The sequence below is a fragment of the Agelaius phoeniceus genome, chromosome 5, assembly GCF_051311805.1.
Source record: "Agelaius phoeniceus isolate bAgePho1 chromosome 5, bAgePho1.hap1, whole genome shotgun sequence".
Classification (NCBI taxonomy): Eukaryota; Metazoa; Chordata; class Aves; order Passeriformes; family Icteridae; genus Agelaius; species Agelaius phoeniceus.
The window spans coordinates 33,796,065-33,820,814 of record NC_135269.1 but is presented as its reverse complement, the minus strand read 5'-3'; the positions used below and the strand labels follow the sequence as shown (position 1 = coordinate 33,820,814).

Here is a 24,750-nt window from a genome sequence, read left to right as displayed (position 1 = left end):
ACAGTAAAGAAGTTCTTCCTCATATTCAGGTGGAATTTCCTGTGCATCTGTTCCCACCTGTTGCCTCTTGTCCTATTGCTTGGCACCACCAAGAAGAGCCTGGAAACATCCTCTGACACACTCCCTTCACATACTTATACTCTCAGCTGTCTCCCTTCAAAACTGAACAGGCCCAGCTCCCTCAGCCTTTCCTCATAAGAGAGGTGCTCCAGTCCCCTCATGATCTTTGTTGCCCTCTGCTTGACGTGCTCCAGGAGCTCCAGGTCTCTCCTGTGCTGAGGTGCCCAGAACCGGGCACGGTGGTCCAGGTGTGGCCTCACTGGGGCTCAGTAGAGCAGAGTATTGGTGATGAATGTGACAAATGAATGACATTTTAAAAAGTATGCCTAGGTTATATAGATTCCATTTCATTTAATTCATTCCTGTACAGATTTATTTAAAAAAATTTTATGGTTGAAGCTTGTCTAGATTGCAAATATTAATCAATATCACATGATGACTACCCATGAGAATGCCATGTGCTACATGAATAAAGAATTTTTACCTAATAGTATTCTCCACTATTTTGCATAGTCCTTAGTGACTCAAATTTTTCTTTCTAATTCCATGGATGTCCAAATCTTTTTTATTACAATAATGAATAAATCTTTCTTTCTCATTGAGTAAGAATATTGAATATTTTTACAATTTTTACCTAATAGTATTCTCCACTATTTTGCATAGTCCTTAGTGACTCAAATTTTTCTTTCTAATTCCATGGATGTCCAAATCTTTTTTATTACAATAATGAATAAATCTTTCTTTCTCATTGAGTAAGAATATTGCTGTATTGAATATTTTTACCTGGTAAAAAAACTATGCAGTTGAGTTTAAGATGTATTAATGTAGTGTTTGATGCAATTTAGGTTTAACAGTAGCAGTGTAAGATTTCTTATGAGCTTGTGACGGACCAAGGACAAAACATAGATGTTCTTGAATCAAACACTTCCACGAACTTCTACAAAGAAGTCATTATATCTAGTCAATATTATTTTTTAGTAGATAACTGGACAGAAGTGAATGTTATAATTTTCTTTCCTTAGAGAAGTGTCACTCTGTCAATTCTTATAAAATATTGTGTTATGTATTTATTACATATTAAAACATACATTATATAAAGCTGTGATTATGTACTGAAAGGTCTCAGGTTACTCTTGCTTTTGCTAACACTTTGTAAGGGTATTTCCCTCCTGAGTTACATCAGTCACTGAACTAGCACCATATCAGCTGTAATACAAATTAAACTGGTACCTATCACTCCTTCCTCCAGAATGGGCAGTGGAAAGTACATGTGGATTATGAGACCCTTTGTTTATTAGAAAAGCATCCTCATGTTAAACAAAACTGTATGGGTTGTTTTCACAGAATTGGAAAGCAGAATAAACAAGCATTCTGACATAAAAGAGTATCAACATCACCCATCTTTAGGTCAGATCTGAAGGGATTAAATTAAGCACTGAAACTAAAGATGCTTTTTGCTGTACACCCACTGGTTGTAGGCTCCTCAGTGTGGAAATTAGGTGCCTAAAGCTGAATACTGTGAACTGTCTATTTGCTAACTCTGACCCAGTTCAGCAAGGGCAGGTGGAATTGATGGTGGTTTATGGTTATTTTTTTGGCAGAAGAAAGGTCTCTGTCAAAAAATGTACTGAAAGTCCTTACAAGAAGCAGGGCATGTGAATTGCATAAACATTGCAATGTCTGTTTTCTGGAGCACGTCAGTTAAGACTTAATTCTGTGTTTTAAAGTCAGAATGTGGACCAACAAAGCAAAAGAACTAAGTGCATTGAGAGGTATGGTGCTAATAAGGTAACTATTCAATCTATGCTTAAATTTTTAGGGAATAATTTTGCACTTAAAGTGTGCCTTGTTGCTCATTAATATAGCAATTTTCTTTTCCTTTATTTTTTCTCCATTATCTAGGTGATTGATATAGGTTCTGGGAAAGGCTACCTGAGTTCATTTTTGTCCATGCAATATAACTTAAAGGTTTATGGCATTGACTCCTCAAGCTCCAACACAAATGGTGCTCATGAAAGAAATAGAAAATTGAAGAAACACTGGAGAGCATATCAGAGTCGAGGAAAAGAAAACCTCAAAAGCCAGAGTTTGGAAATGTCAAATGACAGGCCAGTGGAACATGAACTTAATTGTAAAACAATCAATGAAGAGCTCTTAAATAATGCCAATAGTCTTCAAAATCAGGGCCAAGTGATTATCCAAGATTTAGTTCCTTCTTGTGGTTTCACAGAAATGGTTACACTTGAAACCAACACAGAAACTGAAGCTGATTTAGGGACTGGGACACAGTCTCATGAGACCAAACTTTCTGAAGAGGTTCTTGCTGTTCTAAATGTTCTTCCTGTTGATGCTGTAGAAGATTTTTCTTCATCTCATTGTAACTGTGGGGAACTCTGTGAAGAGGAAAAAGTACAAAGAAAAATGACATCTCTCAAGACTAAAGCAAGAAAGTCAAGTGAATCGAACCTGTATCTTCCATTGACCTCTTGCATCACTGCAGAAACAGAACTCAGTGACATCATAACAGATCTGGAGGTTATTTTACTCTAAATATTTACTGTATTTAGATTGTCTGTTGTCTTTATATTGCCATTTTAATGTGTACATGTTTGCTGAGTGTACATAGAGTACTATCTCTGGTGTAAATGAATATTCTGGCCCAATAATGGTTTTTAACCAGATAGCAGAAGTATGTCTATCATATAAGGATTGTATTTATATTTTGATATATGTGTTGGGATGTTTTTGAATCAGTCTTTAGAATTTATGAGGTAGATAATAATCAGCTAGCAAAGTTAAGAGCATATTCAATTATTTTACAACTGTCATTACAGAGAAAATCTAATTATTATGAATTTATTATTTTTTACCACATAGATGCATATATTAAGCATTCGAGTTTCAATTTTCCTAAAAGTTACTTTTTCAAGTTACATATTTTTATACCTTCATTCACACTGGGAAGGCATAGGAGAATTTATTGTGCATAGTATTCAATATGAAGATTTTGTAAAGAATTATTTTATTTTGACTTAACAAAATTACTTTTCTTTCATTTAGTAATTTACTAGCTAGCAGGGTTTGTGTCTACACAAATAAGCCCAAGTTCAGCTGCCAGTGGCACAAGTCTAGAAACTCTGAGGTTGTATGTTTAGTTTTTATGCCTGAACTAACATGCATTGATTGAGTAGATGCATTCAGTCTTTTATTGAATGATAAAAACTTCTCTGTGTTCAGTAGTGACCAAGCTATTTTATTCCAGGGTATAATAATCTCTGATTCAAGACCATTAGTTTGTGCTGATAGCCCTGTAATTTGAGCTATAAATGCAGCTGAGTATCTGAGAACATGTGGAGCAAACTCATGTCTGTCTGCAAAAGACGCCCTTGAGCAGCAGGGTTTGTTGATGAAGCATATGCCTATACATTTGCACAGCTGGATTGTGCATCCTCTTAGTGTGTAATTTGTACAATACTGAAGGTGGAAGAAATCCTATATCACTGCCTTTTTGATATAAAAAAATACTGTCATGGAACATGAAAGAGGAAAGCAGAAGTTTTCCTGTTTCAGACATGAATGCACTGTGTAATACAGCTGGGTGAGATAATCAGATAAAATCAGAATGATTATAGAATGGTATCTCAATTGAGTGACTCTGGCCTAATTTCTTGTTGATAACCTGGAAAAGTGACAGCTCTGGGTAGACTTTATAGCACATTCCATTATAGTACCTAAATGGGACCTTACAAGAAGGCTGGAGAGATAATTTTAAGAGGACATGTAATGATATAACAAGCCTTAAGATGAAGGAGGATAGATTTAGATCAGGTAGATACTAAAAGGAAATTCTTTACTGTAGGGGTGATGAGACACTGGAAAAAAATTGCCCAAAGTTGTGTATGCCACTAGAAGTGTTGAAGGCTGGGTTGGATGAGGCTTTGAGCAACCTGGTCTTGTGGGGCAGGGGGGTTGGAACTAGGTGATTCTAAGGTCCTTTCCAACCCTAATGACTTTTTGATTCTGTGAGTAATAAATATGTCTGTAATTCAAAGCAACACCATGTTTGCCACGTGGATCCCAACTGATAATGTCAGAAGGGAAATATCTTGTTATGAATGGTTAAAAGAGAGAGAATTTTCATGGAGAAATGGAGGCAAAAGCAAAGGAAAAAAGGAAAGTAGGAAATAGAATGGACAGAAGAGCAGAGCATCTGAAGCTGAAGTTCTTACTTTGTGCTGTGAAGGAGAATGCCATTTGTTGTTGAATAGTAGCAGACATACAGAGAAACTGTGAGTGATGGTGTTTGGAAAATGACAAAGCTGCTCTTCACCTTAAACCTGTATTTAGGAAGTTGCTTTGATTTCAACAACTTAAAACTAGCAGGAATGCCTTAGATAGGTTCAGCCAGATTTACAGCAAGAAATCTTTACTAAGAAAAGTAGCAGTGGTACTAATAACATGAACAGGAAACCTAAGAAAGACTAGAGAAAATGGTCTGTGATCAGTAAACATGTAGATATTCCCTTCCCTGCAGCTATGTTAGTCATAGTCTTGAACTTCTGCATCATGGCCAGTTTTCACCATATTTTCTTAGCATTGAAGAGCTTTGATTAGCGTTGAAAAATTCTAGAATAGAACAGCAGGAGTCCTCGTGGAGTTGGGTATTTCTAACTTACAGCTCACTATTTGCACCACATTTGGGTTTTGGAGTTTGTTTTTATTTGTGCTCTATCAGTTGATGAAGGAGATGATTTATTGTTGCCTTTTTTTTTCTTTTTCTTCTTAGGACTGTATGATGGTGGGTCTACATACATGTGGAGATCTTGCTGCAAATACTCTACGAATTTTTACTGCCAAGCCTGAAATCAAAGCCGTTTGCAGTGTGGGCTGCTGCTACCATCTGCTGTCAGAACAGTTTGAAAACCAAGAAGGTAATTCTGAGCTTAACATGTGGCTGCCAGTTTGCATGTTAAGAGTATTATACCTTTTAATTAATAACCTCCTTGTGTTTGTTCCTTTCCAGTGGCTTATTTAGTACTGGTTTTATTTGTTTTATGAGGGTCATTCACTCCCAGATGCATTGTTGCTTTTCCATTATGCCAAAGTTCCTAATATTTTTACTGAGATTAGGGACATAAGTGCATAGTGTTTTTATATGGTTATAACTACAGCTGGTTTTATTTCATTAACTCAATTATAAATGTACAGACTCTTTTAGTCCAGTATGTTTCCATCCTTTTGAAATATTTTGTACCACATTTTGTCCTTGGCTATCTGCGTGCAACATCCAGTTATGTTAATTTGTACATATGAAACAATGAGCAGAGTTAAGATTTTGTAATGTAAGGTAATACTCAACAAAACAGTCATCTGGGTACTGTGCCAGTCTTTGCCCATCATAAAACAGTACATATATAAGAGTTTTTCTTGGGAAGATAACATGAAAATTATTTGTGGATTCAGAATATAGGCATATTTTCTTACAAATGGGAAGGAGGGGGTTTCATTTTTGAGAGAAAGTTGGTATTTTTACTTGAAATTGTGTATAATGAAAAATACTTAAGGAACTGGCTTTCTTGAGACAAGTGGCACGTAGCTGATATGTCTAAATGACCATCTACTGACATGCTACAACCTGATCATCATATCAATAAATCTGAAAAAGGCATGGCTTGGGAAAATTTACTTCAGCTCTTTCAGGGAACTTCACAGACACAAAGGCATGTGAGACTCAGCTATTGCTCTTAAGGAGTTAGCTGCTTAAGTAGTCACAAGCACAGCTCCACACTGACCATGACACATGCTAGCTCTTTCTTGCTTTAATAATCTTTTCATGTTGTTTTTAATTAACTCTGCAACTCTTTTAAGAGTTTTTTTCAGTGTATTAGTCCTAGTAATTTCAAAATACTCCAGCTCACTCCAAAAGCAAAGAAAATACAATTGAAATTTCTATGCTACAAAAAAGCAGTTAGAGAAAAAATACACAATTACTTTTACATCAGAGTTTTAAGACATTAAAAACTTTTCAGGTGCTTCTCATTAAGTCTGAGTGTCTGAAACATTTGGTTCTTTCTTATTGCAAAGAGGACACGGCTTCCTGTGCTGGCTATATAGGATTACTTTTTTGCAGACCAGTGCATAAACTCAGACACCCCCAAAGGATCAGGCATGATAACCTTTTCAAAGTTCAAACAAACAGATATATGTACATGGTTAGAAGAGATACTGCAGTTTCATAGCAGTATGAAAATGAAGTCAAATTGCATGTTGAATTGATTTTACTCTGCTTGAAGGACAAAATTATTCTCAAAGGAGAACATTTGGACAGAACAAAAGGAAATGACAGTATACTTTTTTTGGGAAAGAATATATATATTGTCTTAATAATGCTCAAAATAATTTATTTTTTTTTTACTATTACTATGAGAGTGCATATTCTAAAGTGTATAATGCTGTTGTATTCCCCTACTAAGTCATCCACCATATGGCTTGTTCTTATATGTGCAGTGGAGGGCTAAGAGAACAAGGACTGACAATATCTAAGATTTAAGATTTCTTCAAATGGAAAATGGGAAAGAATTCAGACTGTATTTTGTGTCTGCATTTCCTGTGCATGGACTTCAAACTGACAAAGCATTCTGGAGGATGCTAGGGGACTCTGTCTCTTATCAGATGGTATTGGTCCAACAATTCAAGCAGTAAAAGAGCTCCTCTTGTAGCTGTCAGAAGCAAGTGGATTTTAATACTGCTTCCAGAATGGGCCAAATATAGCATTTAAATAGCAAGTAACCAGATCATGGCACCAGATCATGGCAGATCAAAGCAGGGCCAACTTAGATCGTTTCAGTCAGGGTCGTGTTTTGAATATCTCCAAGGACAGTGATACAGTAGCCCATTTCAATGTTTGCCCTCACCATGAATTTCTTTCCTTCATATCCATTCAGACTTTGTAGTTATTGTGCATTATCTATTGTCTTTTTCATTTTGCACTGCCAAGAATAGTCCAGCTTAATCCTTTTTGTTGTCTTTCCTTTAGGAAAACAGCAGTTAGATCCCTTCTTGGCTGCAGCCCTTTAGTGCTTTTGCCACCAATAAATTCATTTCAGTCATTATACTGGGCTGAAGAGCCCAGAGGAGCACTCCAGATACTCTCACAAGTGCTAACAAGGGAGAATAATCACATCCCTTAATCTGCAGGCTTCACTGTCAAGCTTCAGATTACTATTGATTTTCTACCTATTTTTGAATGCACCTGTCTGAGTCATATCTTTCAATTTTGTCTATAAAGATACGAAGGAAACTTTGCTGAAAGACTTCATAAAATCAAGATAAACTATGACTCTGCTGTCCCCTAATTCATGGAGCCAGTCACTGCCTCACAGAAGGCAGTAGTTTGTCAGTGCCTGATGAATTCCTGCCAGCTAGTGTCAACCTTCTTTGTGGGCCTGGACATGGTTTCCAGGAAAAAGTGCTCCATAAACTTGTTGAGACTATCTGAGCTTATTTAGGTGAAGATGAGTGTGGTTTTCACCTGTTTCCTGTAATCAGGATGGACATGACCTGGCAAAGATGATAGAGTATGGTTTTCATGGGGCACCGGTGAGTTATGTGGGCCTGCAATGCATCCCATGTGGCCACATGGAGATTTTGTGTATTTCTGGTTGGCCTGTGTGGTACCTCAGCCAGTATGATCTCTGCTGTAGATACTCCTTTGCTTGCCCAGGCTCTGACACTGAACTCAGGAAAGCTACTGGCTACTCTAGGCCATCAGTCAGAGATGGCAGACACATGTAGATGCTTTGTGTGGAGAGACTAGTTTGAATATTAGCAAGCAGGTTTAGAGCTACATCTCTGCAGTGACAGATCTTCTAGAAGCAAAGAGAATTGGGCAGAACTTGCTGCAACACAGGAAATTACTTACTCATTGGAAATCAGTCCAGTAAGCAAGGGCTTGGCTATGAGGACACAGTGGGAAGTTCTGTTACAAAGCATTCTACAGTTATTTTATCTTGACTGAGTAGCCTCAAAGTTTTTCAAAATCCGTTTTTAAAATGTCATTTGTTCTCTTTAAAAACTTTTTTTTTATTTTCTTGAGGTGTGCACCATTAAAGTCAAGGTTGTGGCAAGTCCACCTCAAAGCTCTTGCCCCCAAAGTAGCACATTTTCAATCTTTGCTGTGTCTTTAATGTAAACTCAAAGGGCTGTGCTTGTAAGCACAGTTGAAGCAGAGGAGCCAGCTCACAGAGGAGCTGCAATGGACTTCTGGGTGCCATAAATTGGTATGGCTGGACAGTATGTTCTTTGGCACTTAAGATTTAATACCAAGATCAGTCTTGATGAGGCCAATGAAAAATTACTTTTTCAGTTCATATTACAGTTTATATTAACTGGAATTAACTGGTATTCATGGGAATAAAATTTACCTGTTATGATGCCTAACCTAGTGTTTATAAGTCTGAAGTGTTGACAAAATATCAACAAAATGTTATTATGGTGTTTTTGTTGGGCTGCTGAATTACCTTGCTTATCACAAGTTTGGGATTTTTTTTTTTGTTTGTTTCTGAGATGACTTCAGTGAATAATGCGTTACATTTCTCACATACTCTAAAAATAGTACAGATATTGCAAGATTGGCTGATTCAGTTTGGTGTTGAACCTGCTGTGAATACTTTGTGAGCATTTCTGATGAAAGTAGGTGCCAGCAGTCACAATTGTGAATAATAATGCAATCAGTATATAGTGCCCTTCTATGTGTCTCTAAATAAGCTGAATTCATCTGGAAATTTTTGCAATGGGACCACGTTTCCAATTATGCTGGGAATAATTTTGAACTGTTAAGATCATGAAAGTCTTTGCTTTGATTCATTAGCAGCTAAAACAACCAAGAGGTGCTGTGTAACATCAAATTTCAACTCAATTTTAAAAAGTTGAAGCCAGTGTCTTTTAACACCTGTCTTTAAATTTCACTGCTGTTATAAGCATGTGAAATTCTAAGTTTCAGTTAATAAGGAATAATATGACAAGTCTTGGAAAATTCTAAGTAGTTTTACTTTGGCTCTCTCTAAGGAGAATTGTCTGTTTATATAGAGATTCTTGTATGGATAAAATATACATAGCCATTAGTATAATTGATTCCTTTGGGGGTTTTCTTCTCTGTTACTGCATTGGGTAGTCAATTACATCAGAGTAGAAAGGATTTTACTATTTATCAGAGATATTTTACATAAACCTATTTACATAGTGAGCCATTATGTCAGTTTTTCTGGGAAAAAAATCTGTTTGCTAATGATTTTTAGGCTAAAACAAACCCTGTGTCTCTGTTCAGGAGATATTCTTAGGATTTTTGGGAGCTGTTTTATCTTACATTCAGCTAACATGTTTTTGGAGTAATGTATCAGCTGGTCTATGATTATCCCTAAACAGAGAAGAACTGAAAATTTAACATATTTTAGAAAAGATTTTACTTTCCTTGAAAAGGAATTTGGGTTTCTGTGTTCTGGTTCTCTTCTTTCCATCCTCCATATCACCAAATACATCAATACCAGTCTAGAAACCAGTGAAATTCTTCAGTATTATATCCTTTCTTTTGAGGAAAATACACATGAATGTTGCTTTGCTTTGGAGCTACTGTTAAGACCCACCACAGAGATGGGGTAACTGAGATTCCCTTTCATATATCCCTTGGGGTGGAATAGAGTGAAACAAATGACAGGTTTATATATAAAGTGTGTGTGTGTGTGTGTGTGTGTGTGTGTGTGTGTGTGTGTGTGTGTGTAGGTATATATATTTTAGAACAATTGGGTTGCAATAGAAATGTAGCCATTTTGGTTGTTATCTATAGTAATATGACATTATAAAAGCATGAAAATATCACTGAAGAAAAAATATGAGGAAAGAAAGAAATTATTAGAGTAGCTAGCAGAGAGGAAAGATATCATTGCCCATCATTTTTGCACTTCAGGAGCACTTAGCACTTCAGATGTCCATTGGTTGAAGTGACAGTCACAGTCTTGATCTCTCAGGGGTGGGGCAAGAAACAAACACTTCAAGGCTCAGGTTCAGGTGGAAATGCCCAGGTACCTCCCCTGTGGGGGGAAGTTTTAATACTTTGGATCATGTGCAGTCCTCAGCACATGTGGTCACAGCACCAAGCCTGACAGAGTTCCAGAAGTGTTTGGGCAGTGCCCTCAGGCACATAGTGTGATCCTTGGGGATGGTGCTAAGAGGTGATCTTGATGATCCTTTGGGTCCCTTCCAACTCAGCATATTCTTTGATTCTGCAATTTGAAATAAGAGATAGATGTAGTTGTGTGGATGCATTCAGTGATAGCTGTCTGATAGAAGCTCTTTTGAGGTTGGCTTAAGTACGACAAAACATAAACTCCATCTTGTGTAAAGATTTCCAAAGTCAGGTCACTGCTGGGTAGAGAAGTTCTAAAGGCCTCCAGGAAGCTGTGGAAAGTAGCTTCTTAATAAGGCACTCTGAAAGAAGTCAGCAAAGCTTTTGCAGAATAAACTTTGACTATTAAAAGCTATTGAACATAATTAAGGGAACCAAAAGGGTTGCAAAGGGTAGTCAAAATTCACATACAGAATTTTATTAGACTTGTGAAACATGGGAAAGCCTTGAGTAAGGTGGATTCAGAGGACAAATACTACGAAACTGAATTTTCTAAAGGATTACTTACATAAATATAATGGCTTGGTATCACTCTGTTCCACTCAAATTTAAAAGATTACTCACTGTTTCAGGGTATTAGAGTACAGATGATTTATGTGTAGCCTAGGTATATTTTCAAAGATATTCCACAGCCAATGTCTTAAAATAGCTACCACTGATACCATGGCAACACAGGAAAACACTTCCAAGCAACAGATCAAAAAGCTTAATTTCCTTCTCAAGGCATTTTTAGATATTGCTGCATAGGAACCTTTCCATGTATTTGTGACACAGCTAACTAGTCACTAAACCCAAGATGTTTTCTATAAAAATTGATTCTGAAAAAAATATGAAACTTGAAAAAATACTAACAAGGTAAGCTTTACAAATGTTAAATGAAAAGTATTACCTATTGAAGTTATTATGGTATTTTTTCATTAATTAATGTAGCAAGAATATATTAAAACCTGAAACCATCTTACATTTGTACTTTTCTCAGTGTGTACAAAGTATGAGGTTAGAATTGAGAATGCCAAAGTTTTAATGCACATAATTAAAACATACTGTAGGTTTAGGTGTTGGAAATTATTTTGGTGACAGCTTATTCTGTTTCCTGGAATTAGAGAGCATTTTTCTTCCCCACTGTCCTCTGCTTTCCCCAGCAAAATCCTGCTTAGTCAGGGCACTTTTTTTGAAAAATACAAACTCAAGGAACAGTGAATTACATGGCCAAGGAAGATTTAATCTTTTCCATGAAGGAAAAAGGCAGTTTAGTAGTTATCTATTTTTTTGGGAATAACAGAAGTAGACTGAAAATCTACAATGTTGTGGAAGAGGCTATGGAGGATCTGAAAAAGGTTATTTGTGTTTTAGTACAACTTTGATGAAGTTCACAGTATATACAAAGACACAAAGTAGGGTATATGTGAAAAAAACTGAGGAGGGTAATAAAGAATAATTTCCACTGAAAAATCTCAGACAAAAAATGCCATTTTAATCCATTGAATTACATAATCAGCCAAAAGCAGCAATTAGGTTTAGGGTTGGGATTCAGAGATTCTGACAAAGCTTACAGCTCCAGGGTCACCAGGGCTGCCAAGGGGAACAGGATGCTGCACCAACATTGCTGTCTCCACAGCTTTCTGATCTGGCTCATCCCATGGAACTGAAGTCAGGCTCATTTTTTCCAGTAACATTAAAGCTTGTTGGTCCTGTTTTTCTATAATGACCATATTTTACTGTAAAGCTTTGTGAAGTAAAATTTGAATATTAGCACACTAAAAATTGCAGTATTATTCTTAGAAATGAAAATCGATGGAGGGACTAATATTAAAGGTATTGGAGAAGCTTGTCCCATTCTCTTGAACTTCCTTGTCATCATTTGTGCACATACAGAGTTGGCAAACGTGAAAAGGATTTTATGAAAAAAGGATTTTCATAGAAGTAATTCTGTCTGATTGGCTACTCTGTATTGAATTATAACATGGTTGCTTCATGCATTGTTGGACACTTGAGCTGTTTCCTGTGAAATGTTCCATGGAATACTTAAAATATACTTAAAATGTTTCTTGAATATTTTTTGAGATTTATACAGTTTAGAACTGCTGTTGTGTTAGATAGAAGCACAATATAGTGAGCTATATAGTATTAAGTATATCTGAAATAATTGCAGGCATTAAAAAAATCCAGTTTTTTAAAATATAGCTTGTAAATATATGAACTTTATAGCATGTTAATCCTAAAAATTTTTAAAGTGTGCTTGAGAGCAGACTGGATGTGAAAAAATAAGTAGAACTTAAAGCAATATTGTAGATGCGTGGTCAACTTTTGATATATGTGAAAAATTTATTTCTAACTTGAAGCATTAGTTTCCCTCTCTTTTTCTCCTACTTTACAGTTTCAGTAATTTAAATGAAGATGATGTTTTGACTGATAATCTTTTCCAAAGACTATCTGAATTATGCATTAATACAGTGCACTGATACTGACATTGTAGCTGACAGGGTAGTAACTTTAACTTGAATGAATGATTAGTTTGCCTGGAGGACACGGTATAAATTGGAAGAGATTTGCTTGAAAAGATCAAGGATTTAATCTTTCTAACTCAGTTTGCAAATTATTATTTTGAAATATTTTAACAATGATATTAGAAAGACATACAATAGGAACCATGTCAGTCATTGTTTTCTTGCACTCAGTAAGTTCTTACTGACATCCCTGCAGTAGAAATATCCATGTGTTCCATGTACTCCATAATTAGACTTGAAGTTCATTAATATTTTAGAGCTTGTCATGAGGCACTTAAAAATTCTTACTACATTTCTAGTGCTGAAACCACTTGCAATCTGTTTGGTCAAATTTCATCATTATTTCTAAAAAGTCTTCTTTCTCCTTCTGTTAATCATGCTAATAATTAAAATCCTATTCTAAATCATGATTCTTAAACCAATATTCAGCCCCTAAGAGCCTCTGGCATCCCTCAGGGTTAAAAGGAGAGCAAAGTGTGAGGTTGCCTGCAGAGGTTTCTTGCCTGCTTGCTGTTACTCTCTAATGGTCAGCTGAGACTGGGCACTTCTGCCAGAAAGCCAAAGGCTTTCCCTCCCTCCCATGAGTTGTGGAGAGGGTTCTTTATAGTTGTTTTTTTTCTTTGCTTAACTTTTATGGAGTGAATTTTACTTATATATCTCGACTGTTGGTAAATTTTCTGCTGTCCCCTCTTTTCAACCCCATTATATGATTTATTCTGAAATATGCCCCAGTCCCCTTCCTGTGCTAAAAAGCCAGGATCTCAGCCAATTTGTGGGTTTTTTTTTTAAAGAAAGCAGTAAATCTTATTCACTGTTCTAAAAATCAGCTGACAATGTGTTAATGAAAACTCTAAACATTTAGAGTTTGTGTACATTTAGACGTGACTATTAAGAACATCTATAAAGTAATCTCTGTACCAGTTTTCCCACATTTGCATTAGGGTTAAACATGAATAATTGTCTTGTTATTCAAAATACAAATGATACTGAAACTGAGCACAGATTGTGATGCAAATGCTTCTTGGCGTTTTGAAGAAACAGCAAGAGCCTTTGCAGCTGCTCTTTTCTGGAAAACAAACATTCTGCCTTACAGCAGAATGTTGTTTCAGAACTAGAATAAACAAATACATATTGTTCTGTGTGATGTTTGAAAGATGTTTGGGATAGAATAAGAAGACAATGAGAAGTGGGACTGAAGCCCTGCTGCATGGAATGACTGCTTGGCCTACATCTTGTGATTCATGGCATGGTGTAGGTTACCATGAGTGTCTGCAGACTTTTCTCTTGTCCCTGTGACTGCTTTTTCAGTGGATTTTTGTAAAGGGCACTCACTTAAAATTGTTTTGGAAAATGTGAAATTATCAGCAATTCAGCATAAACCAAAAACATCTGTTAGGGGGAAAACATGTTTTTTGTAGCACCACCACAAGTTTTGGTATTGGATGAGAGCAGTTAAGTGTTTCTACTACATTACCTACTGTTCATCTTGCTCAATCCATTGTGTAGTCTGTAAGAGGAAAAGCTGTGCCTTTGTTTTTTTCCTCTATATTGCAGAATGCCATGACCAAGTCTGGGGATTTCCCATGTGTCAGTACTTGAAGGATGAAGGCTGGTGCTGTGGTCGCAATGCTAGGATGTCAGCATGCTTGGTATGATTCCCCTTCCTTTCTTTTTCAACTGAGAGCTTTGTCCAGATGTTACAGGATTCATTGTTTTTGGCTTCTGATCCTGAAGCCATGACTTTAATCCAAGAATCTACAGGATAACATCATTAATGTTGTAAGCATGATGAATTATATCTAAAAAATATAGTATTGACCTTCCAGCTTTATAAATTTTATACTTGCTGGAGGTATGAAAAAATGAGTATTGATAGAAATGTATTTTAAGGGTGGACAGAAAGGCCAAAACTTTGCTGAAACCTAAACAAGGTAACCCCTCAGGATTATAGTTCTTGGCCAAGGACTTAGGGAGAAACAAGGTAATTTTAGAAGGATTGCAATCAGTAACTCCCTCAATGCCTTCATGATTCATAATATTGAATGTTCTAGCTGTTTAAAACCTGAACAACCCTGCCTATTCCAAAAACTAGAGGAGCTCTAAAAATCCATGTAGTTTAAGAGTCTGGAAACTTCTTTTTAACATTGCACCAAGAGAAGAAGTACTTTTAAAGACTTAGCCTCATCAAGATAGGATGATGAGCTGTTGTCTAATATGAAAAAACAGGTAGGTACTGAAAATTTTGACCACTGTCAGAATACCACTATTCCTTCCCTCTATTAATTTTTAATTTATGGTATTCAGATAAATCACATCAGTTTCTAGCTAAGCTCTGCTGCTAGGTCTGTACCTCCATTACAGAGTATTGACTAAAGACTCAGTGTGGACTAATGTATTGAGGTTATGTAAACTTGAACTACCATGATAATTAAATGCTGTCAGGAGAAAATACAGGAGGACAGTTGTTTAGGATCCATAAGGCTTAAATGTGTTACCCTTGGCAAAGTAAAGGAAAAGAATTGTTCATTTTAGAGATGTAGCTGTAAAACTCAGCAGAAGTGCTTTCTAAAGGGATTTGCCTTTTCTCTTTTTCTTGTCAGTGTCATACAATACCGGTCCTTCCTCAGCTGACACATTAGTTGTTTCCTATTCCATTTCTTTTGGAAAGAAAAAGGCTGGGCTGTTTTTCAGCAGTGGTAGGAAGATAAATTTTAAAAGCAAATGGCCCCCAAGAGGGTACTGATCTTCCTATATATATCTATTTTAGATTTCTCACAAATCACAGAAATTTGGCAATTAAAAACTTTTTGTTTGAATATTCACAAAAGGCAAAGAGTTCTCCTGTGTAACTAGATACTTCTCCTGTTATGTTTGTAGTTGTCCATATGCATTTTTCATGACTAGGATTTTCCTTGCCATGTAGAATGTACAAGGGAGCCAGCATAGAGCCACTAAGCACCCACATTTCTTGGGCTAATGGCTGGTTAGCAGAAAGTCTGCTGAGCAATGACACTCAGAGTTCAAATAGGTTGAATTACCAAGGGCCAGAGGTGTTGGGCAAGAGTTCCAGCTTCAGAGCCTTACAATAATATATCTTGGAAGCCATATCCATCTCCTCAGCAGCAGCAGATGGATGCTGTAGTAAGAACTTATGCAGCAGAAGGCAAACCTGATAGTTGGCCAAAGCCATGAATAGAGGAGCTGCAGCTATGTGGACTTTGTTTGAAGAGCAGTGTGAAATACCAGATCAGTTCTACCACAAGGAGAAGGAAGTGTGGGTGATTGTGTAACAGGCAGTCTTACTTACTGTAGTGAAGTTTGGGAATAAAGGTGATAATAATCTGTAAATGATGAGGCATTTTTGGTTTGCTACCTAATTTGATGTAGCATCAGATAATCAGATACTGAGGTTTTGTCTTCATTTCTGCTATGATCTTTAAAACTCTGATGAAAATTTTGTGGGCACACTATCTTTTCAACTGTGAAGGAGTATTACATGCTTCTAAATATTTGTTGTTCTTTATCACTATGCATGATAAAAACCATGTAGTCTCACATCTACATCAGCATTTATAGTACGAAGACTCTAGTGAAAAATAATGCACAGTATTTTAAACTGCAGTCTCTCTGAAGTTACTTATTTGCCTGTATATCAGCAGTCTGAGTAGTAGTGATTAAAACTAGTATTATCCATTGAACTAGTATTTACTTTTAAATAATTAAATATGCAAAATGTATTACTTGTACTTCAGTAGAAATATATTCAAGAAAAATGAATTTGCTTTTAGCACTTTCACAGAAAGTAATCCTCTGAAACTCTTGTACAATAGAAAGAAAAACAAGCAAATTTTCCATGTATATATTTCCACACAGTTGGATGTCATTGCTTCTCTATAAATAAACCAAAATAACAGGAGTAGCTGCTTATGAGTGCCTAAAGGTATTAACACTTTAAAGTGTACAAGCTCATGTTATGTCACACCATTAATCTTTTTAAATGTCATCTCCTCTGACTTTTATACAATGTGTTTATAAAATGTTATGATAAAGAATAAACATATCAGCAATTTAATTCCTTGACTCTTAAAGGCTTTGGAGAGAGTTGCAGTTGGCCAAATGGTAAGTAATACTGTTTATTTTAGCCATTCTAAGATAAAATGTGTTTTTTTCCCCTTGAATGTTCTTAATCCATGGCCTTTTTTTGAACTTCTGCATATCTGGAATCTGAAATACTGGCCTACACTATGTCAAATCCTGATAGATTGCATGTGTCATCACAAAATCACATTTTTATTGCTGTGCTTGTACTTAGTGAATCTGTTTTCTTTTTACAATTAAGAGTCTGAGAAAAAAAAAGCACAGCTTAAAATTTAAAGCATCAAACTACCCTTCCTAACTTCCTTTGCTATCTTTCAGCTAATGCATCAATTCAGTGCAAATGTCCTTCTTATATTCCTGGTTTGGATCACTCTATCCCAATGTTTTATCAACTAATGTAAAAATAGACATTGTTATGACAAAAGCTTGAACCTGTTAGAAACAGCATCATTCTCATTTTTAATCCCTGTATATTTTTTGTCTGTGAATATTTTGATTAATTTTTGTGCAAGTTATCCTTAAGGGATGGTGGGCACCAACTGTCCAAGTATTTAAAAGGCCAGGCTGAAAGACTTCTTTTCATATTCAATAAGCCCACTGGCCCTAGCAGTCTTTTTCTGTGTATTTTTAATTGGCAATCATTAACTGGTTTTATGCAAACATATTTTCCATAGACAAATGTATGAAATTCTTAGTATTATTTTTTTAGCATAGTACTTTCTACATGGTTCAGGCTACAGTCTGATTGCAGATCATTCAGCTAGGTAATTACTCCTTTTGTCTTCAAAACAACTTAGATAATTGTTGTTTATTTTGCATATTAGAATTCAGATCATGAACAGTGCATTTTCCTCTGTTGTCTTTCTTTCCATCAAGAGAGTCTGGGTTTCTTTTTTTTTTTCTTTCTTGCATTTATGGTTATGTTAGAATCTGACTTAAAAACATCATTTTAACTGGATGCAAGAACATTAGTAAATTATCCTCTTAAATCTGGTATGACCGATCATAAAGTATATAACTCAATAAATAGTTAGGGAAGCCAATACTGGTTTTGTTACTCTGATCCTAATTTCAGTGCCAATTTTAAATCCTTGCTGTTGTAAAACTTTTTGCAGCTGCCTACAGAATCATTGTTTTATCGAGCTGTTCTTCAGGTTATTATAGAAGAAATTTATGGTGTCACCAAAAGGTAGGAAGCTCTGAATTCACAGAATACCAACCAAAGATTGATCTGATTCTCTTCCACCTCTGTGTTGTAGAGAAAGTATGTTTTGGAAAGCAGAAGGACGTAGGAATCAGTCTCATCAGGTTGTATATACACATTGGTATTAAAATGCAAGGTAGATTTGCTTGTCCTCAATCCACATCACAAATGTATTGCCCTTCTTTTATCTGTAGCTGAAATAGGCCCCCTTTGGTACTGGGTACACAGGTAAAGCACATCTTCACACCTGAGAATACTCAGCAAATGCCCTGAAAGTCAGCGCAGTCCTGGGCTACCCTGTCATGCAGAAGTCCTGGCAGCTTTGATACTGCAGATGGGAAAAGGCATTTCTGTTTGTCCTGAGTAAAACTGCTGACAGCTTGATGGCCATCATGGCTCTAAAGAGCTACTCACTGCCTGTGCCTACACTGGCAAATGCTGCTTCCTTGTAGGAATGGGATTTGGAGAGCTGCTGCTGAGGATCTGACATCTACATTATACTCTTCTGTGGTTGCAGTTGGATGAGATTTTATCTTGTTCTGTGGGATGTATGCCTGTTAGCACTTGGACCACATCCAGAAGCACACCTTCCAGTTTAATTTAGTTTGAAAATAACCCATTTTTTGAGCTCTGATACTATTTCACGGTGTGAGCCAAGGCATAAGAGGTGGGAAAAACCAGAAAATTCACTTCAGAAGTATACTCCTGATCTAAAATAAGTGCTAATGCAAATACTCTTAAAACTTTTGCTGGATGTAGAGTCAGTCAGACAGCTTACCCTTCAGAAGGTCAAATTCCTGAAAGAAGAAATGCTTCTTTATTTTAAAATTGCATACACTATCACAAAAAAAGTCATGGCTGCTGAATTGCAGAGAAAAGAAAAACTGTGAGGTAGATTTTTCAATTTTTGAAGGAAGTATAATTTGGAGGAAATAATTAAGATCATATGTCTGTAATGGAAGACCTGTCTCACCCCCATGTTTTGGGTTTTTTTCTGAGCTAGATCTTAAATGCCCATCTTCCTAGGAATGATGTAACAACATAATTATTAACTGATTCACAGTCTGCATCAGCCTAAATGTTTAGGTGCATTTGAATATTAAATATGACAGCAAAAATTCTTTTCAATGAATGAGGGTCCTTGACAGCTAAACAGCATTAGAACTGCCACTGAGTGAAATCTTTTGAAATCTTTCTGTTGACTTCAGATGTTTGTTCTGGGTTTTAGGTAAGGAGATAGGTTTTACTAAGAATAAAGAGGGAGAAAAGTAGGATACTAAGATACTTCTGTTCAGTTTTTCACTGGGAGGGTGCAGGGAGAGGGTATTTCTTGTTAAGTTATTCAGTAGCTGAAAATTCTGTACCTGAATATTAAACTCCTACTCTAGAAGAGAAATGTTAGGCTCAGTCAAGAAAGTGAATTCAGACTTAAAAAAAAACTTTTGTATGTTTTTTCTCCAAGATATTTTAAGCACAGAGAAGAGAGCAAATATGAGTGATCTGCTAGGATTCATTCTTCCTATATGTTTTTTTAAGTTTTTGTGAATTATTTTAGCGTATTTTTTGAAACAAGACACATTTTCATCTGTCTTGAAATGCAAGCTATTGAGTTGTGAACAGGACAGAATTCTGGCATCATTTAGTGCAATAAAAATTGAAAGGATAAGAACACCAGGTAACAAGCAAAAGTCACATTTTTTCAATTCAGTGGTTGCTGTTAAATAAATTACAGCAGGATCATGGTAGATTATGGAAATAATTTAGAAGTATAGAAGGAAATGTGTCATTGGAAATAATAATTTTGTCATTCATATAAGGAAATTAAAAAATTTTAGTGAAGAAATTAAAAAGAAACGTCAACTCTCTCAGAGTTTTTGGTAAAATAATAACTGTATTATAACCATAATACAATTACACCGTTGCTGTGTCTAGAAGTTACTTCAAGTATTAGCTAGATTGTTTTAAGTGGAAGGGGGAAAAAGGAAAGTTGTTACTAACTTGGCAGTAGTAGCCATCCAACTGATTTATTTCTCCTGTTAAAAATATCTGAATTTTGTTGTTGGATGTATAAAAGCCTACACCTCAGTACTGTATTTGCAGTGATCGACATGTTGGAAAAACCTTCTCCAAATCATCCTCCTTCATAGATTATGTCAGACGGTCTCTGAAAAAGCTGGAACTGGATGATTCAAAGGTGAGTCACTAGTGACTATATGAAGTTGTTATATCTATATAATTTCTTAAGTCAGCACCACAATGCAGTGTTTGAGCCATTGAGTTGATTTATGTCATATATTGCTGTGTGAACATTATATTTGAAGACTTAATACCTTTAAATTAGTAAATGTTAAGGAAACAGATGAAGATTTTAAATCACTTTGTTAAAGAAAAAGAAGTAAATATAAAGTAGAGATTTAAAATAATTTTGAGGTTTTATTTATGTTCTTGAGTATCTTGTCTTATTCTTAGTCCTACAACTGCTCAATTGGTCAACAGATGGCAACATAGCATTAGGCATGGAATATGACTGTGTGAAGATCGCAACCATGTTGTGAGAACAAGTTGTGCAAAGGAGACACTAGAGAGTACTAGACAGATTGTTAACAAATTAAGTACAATCAAAGGAAAAGTGGGAGTGGCAAGAATGTAAAATATTTAAGTGTTTTTGCAGTCTCTGGTAATGTTTAAAACCTGTAGTCAAAATGTCAAATCACTTAAAATCTGCCAGGCACATCAAAGCATGAGCTAGGAGAAACAGGCAAAACCAAATAAGCGATTAAATTCAAATGACATTGGAATCATCCTGACAGCATTAAGAAAAGGACTTATGCCTGAAGTGTGCTGTATTTTAAAGGGATTATATTTAATTCTGTAGTTAGCAAATCACAACTAGAGAATGTAGTTACCTGTTTGCTTTTCTGTATGAATAGGTACTAACAAGATGCGTTCACCCCAGCTAGAAATAAAATTATGTCTTTCTTCATGTGTGTACAGTCACCCAAAAGCAATAGTGGACTGTTTGTGTAATAATCAGTTCACAAGATCATTGACTGAACTCTGCTAATGCAGATTTGTTCACTGTTTTTTTTAAAACCAGTAAGCATAGAAAGTTTGTGTCAAGAGGTCTGATTTTAGATATGTTGCCTTTTGCTAAGAAGGGTCTGGACAAATGCAGGTTGCCCTGAGACAAAGATGTCTGTCAACACTACTGCAAGCTGCACATTTATGTGGTTGCTAAAGACCTGATTCAAATAAATGCTTGCTTTTGCTCATGTTTCTCCTCATTTTATGTGCAGCTGGCTGCATACTGAAGACTGGATTTTATGCTGATGTAAACAATATTATTTTTTATTTCCCAGCTATATTGAAATCTGCAGCAGCACAAAACCAGTGCTATTTTGATACTACTGAGAGGAAAGTTGTTACTGCTCCCTTAACACTGGTTCTGACCCTGCAGTTTTCATGGTGGAGTCAGCACTGTATCTACACAATATTGGAGAATGTGTTAAATGCCTCTCTTCAGAAAAAAAAAATACTTACATAGCTAGAAATGTGATGAAGCCTAAACATTTGCTCTGAAAGACAACAAAATCAAAGAGAAATTTATGTGGAATTTGGGTTTTTAGCTCTATTTAGAAATGAACAAAAGAGCAGCTGTACTGCACAGACCAAATGTGTACTTTGTCTCTGGCAGTGGACAAAAACCAATGCATTGGGAAGAATATAGGGTGGGAGCAAGCATATATGAAGCACACTTCCAAAATAATCAAAAATGTCCTTGTCATTCACCAAAAAAAAAAAGGGACATAATAATTTTCTTAATGCATAAATATATTTAGGTTGTATTTAAAAAGCAACTAAAACTTAGTCACATTGTGTAATACAACCAGAGAACTATGAGAAAAAATTGTTTCCATATGGGTCTCTGTTTCACATGTGCAAAGATATTTTCTAAAATACAGAAGTCAAGAAACTGTGAGTCTCCAGTCTTTTACTAGGCTTTTCAGAATATTAAACAGAATTTCATCTCTGTATGATAATAAAAGTACTGGAAAGGAAAATAGAGGAGTAGAGGCACTGTTTTTAGGAGTGCCTGCCAGGGTTTGGTAGCTTGTCATGTATGGTAAAATCTTGCATGGTTTTTATCACTGAAGCTGAATCTGTACTGTGGGATGTAAACACTCTTCTAAACTTAATGGTTCATGATAAGCCTCACAGCTGCTTCCTTTATACACACCAATACCTCTGTTTCTGATCAAAAGGTAGCCCTGGGGCAATCCAGTCATTTTCCAGTGTGGACAGTTGTGGAGGCAGGATAAAGAGTGCAAGTATATAGAACACCTAACCTGCCTTGATACACATTTTTGTAAGTGTGTGCCTTTTGCTAAATATTACAGTGGTGAAGACTCACCAGGTATAATTATCCAAATACTAAGGTTTTTTTGGCTGTTGATTTTAAGTAAAGATAAGTTCTTGAATCCTGCCAATAATTCATGTGAAGAAACCCCTCTGTGTCTTTCCTTTGTGAAATAGATATGAAGTTTTTGCTTATGTGAAGCAAGAATTAGACTTTTTATGAAAAAAGTCTCAGTCAGAAATGAGTTAGAGTGAGACAACATAGTAAAACAGTTTCTCCACCAAAAAAAAAAAAATAGGCATTTATCAATAACCTAGTACCATTCATTGTTAAGAATTACTGTTCAAGGGCTGAAGTTTCCTATTAAGTGAGCCAAAATAATTTCCTACCTTCCATGGTGTTTCTTTTTTAGTGTGGGAGAGCCTGTCAATTAAACATGTAGATGCAAATGAAATCCTTTTTTCTGACTTGGTACAGAACCATTCCCTTCACACATCACTGCAGTAGTAAAAATGAGGTTTAAACCATGACTACTGAATTTCTGACAAAACAATCTCATTCTGTGAGGGCAGGGAAAGGTCTTGTAGTGTGAGCATGATGCTTCACAGGTATGGTTATATTGCTTATAGCATCAGAATTAATGGACTTGCTCTCTGGACCATGGATCATAAAATGATGTTAATGATCATCTAGTTCCAACCGCCCTGCTGTGGGCAGGGACACCTTTCACTAGGCCAGGTTGCTGAAAGCCCCATCCAGCCTGGCTTTGAACATCTCCCTTGCCAGAGATGGGGCATCCACCGCTTGTCTGCACAACTTGTGCCATGTCTCACCACCCCCATAGTGAGAATTTCTTCCTTATGTAATCTAAACCTATCCTCATTCATTTTAAGGCATTTCTCCTTGTCCTGTCACTACATGCCTTTGTGAAAAGTCCCTCTCCACCTCTCTTGTAGGTCCCCTTTAGGTGCTTTAAGGTCTCCTTGGAGCCTTCATTTCTCCAGGCTGCACAGTCCCAACACTCTTAGCCTGCTGGCCACAACTCTTTTAGTGCAGCCGTTCTGCGAATTCCTTATCCACCCAGCGGTCTCCTGTTTAGACACGAGGTTGTCATGTGGGATAATGGGAAATGTTTTGCACAAGTCCAGGTAATGATGTCAATTGCTCTTTCCTTATCTACAAATGCTGTAACCACTTCATAGAAGGCCACCAGATTTGAAGGCACAATTTGCTATCAATGACCATGTTGGTGTCACCAATCACCTCTTTATTTTCTATGTGTCGTAGCACAGTTTTCAGGAGGATCTGATGCATGATCTTAGGCATCAAGGTGAGACTGACTGACCTGTAGTTACCCAGGCCTTCAGTTTTTTTCCTTTTTGAAAATGAGTTATGGATTATGTTCCCCTTTTTCCATGGGAACTTTACTAGGCTGACATGACTTCTCAAATATGCTGGATAGTGTCTTAGCAACTTCTGCCAGTTCCTTCAAGGCCTACGGATGTATCTCATCAGGTCCTATGGACTTGTGCATCTTCAGGCTCCTAAGATGTTCTTGAGCCTGATCTTCTCCTACAGTGAGCAGTTCTTCATCCGTCCCTGCCTTTGTATTCTGAAGCTCAGGTGGGGTGGCGGAAACACTTGCTGGTGAAGACTCAGTCAAAAAAAATTTGTTATCTCAGCATTCTCCATAAGCTGTGCAACCAGTCTCCTGTTCTGGAGAGTGTGCACATGTACCTATTAAAGCTTTACTTGTTGCTCTTGATGTCAGTCAAGTTTAATTCTATGAGAGCTTTATCTTTCCTAACCTGATCCCTTGGTGCTTGGACAATATCTCTGTGTTCTTCCCCAGCTACTTGCTCTTGCTTCCACTCTTGATAGCTTTCCCTTTTGTTGTTTAGTTTGGCTAGAAGATCATTGTTCCTCCCTGCTGCCCTCATGGTATTTTTGCCTTACTTCCTCTTTAAGCTTGGAGTATTAACCAGATTTAATGGGCCTCTTTTCCCTCCAGGGCTTTATGCCATGGTACTCTGTCAAGCTGATCCCAGAAGTTTGGCCTCCTGAAGTCCAGGATGTTTAGTTTACTGTGTGCTCTTCTTGCTGCCCCAAGGACCTTGAATTCCACCATTTCATGGTCACTGCAGTTAGGGCTTCCCCTTAAGCTTCACATTCCCCACCAGGCATTCCTTATTGGTGAGAATTGAGAGCATTGGCTCCCCATTCCTTCTATGGGAAGGAAATACTCATCAATGCATTCCAGGAACCTCCTGGGTTGCTTATGCCCTGCTGTGTTGTCCCTCCAGCAGATACTGGTGTGGTTGAAGTGCCCCCTGAGGACAAGGGC

The 24,750-nt window shown here is 36.6% G+C and overlaps 1 protein-coding gene across 5 annotated transcripts in view; it reads left to right on the top strand.

The window, feature by feature from the left end:
- Nucleotides 1-24,750, top strand: part of METTL25 (methyltransferase like 25) — a 107,218-nt gene that overhangs the window by 13,322 nt on the left and 69,146 nt on the right. For 4 of the 5 annotated variants that reach the window (XM_077178783.1, XM_054631565.2, XM_077178784.1 and 1 more), the window contains exons 4-9: nt 1,963-2,595; nt 4,847-4,991; nt 14,302-14,396; nt 16,837-16,866; nt 17,961-18,034; nt 20,150-20,243. In XM_077178783.1, the coding sequence (XP_077034898.1) occupies nt 1,963-2,595; nt 4,847-4,991; nt 14,302-14,396; nt 16,837-16,866; nt 17,961-18,034; nt 20,150-20,243 (1,071 nt within the window). Of the gene's footprint in view, nt 1-1,962; nt 2,596-4,846; nt 4,992-14,301; nt 14,397-16,836; nt 16,867-17,960; nt 18,035-20,149; nt 20,244-23,362; nt 23,555-24,750 lie in introns of all 5 variants that reach the window. The other variant, XR_013182405.1, reaches the window with a different exon arrangement.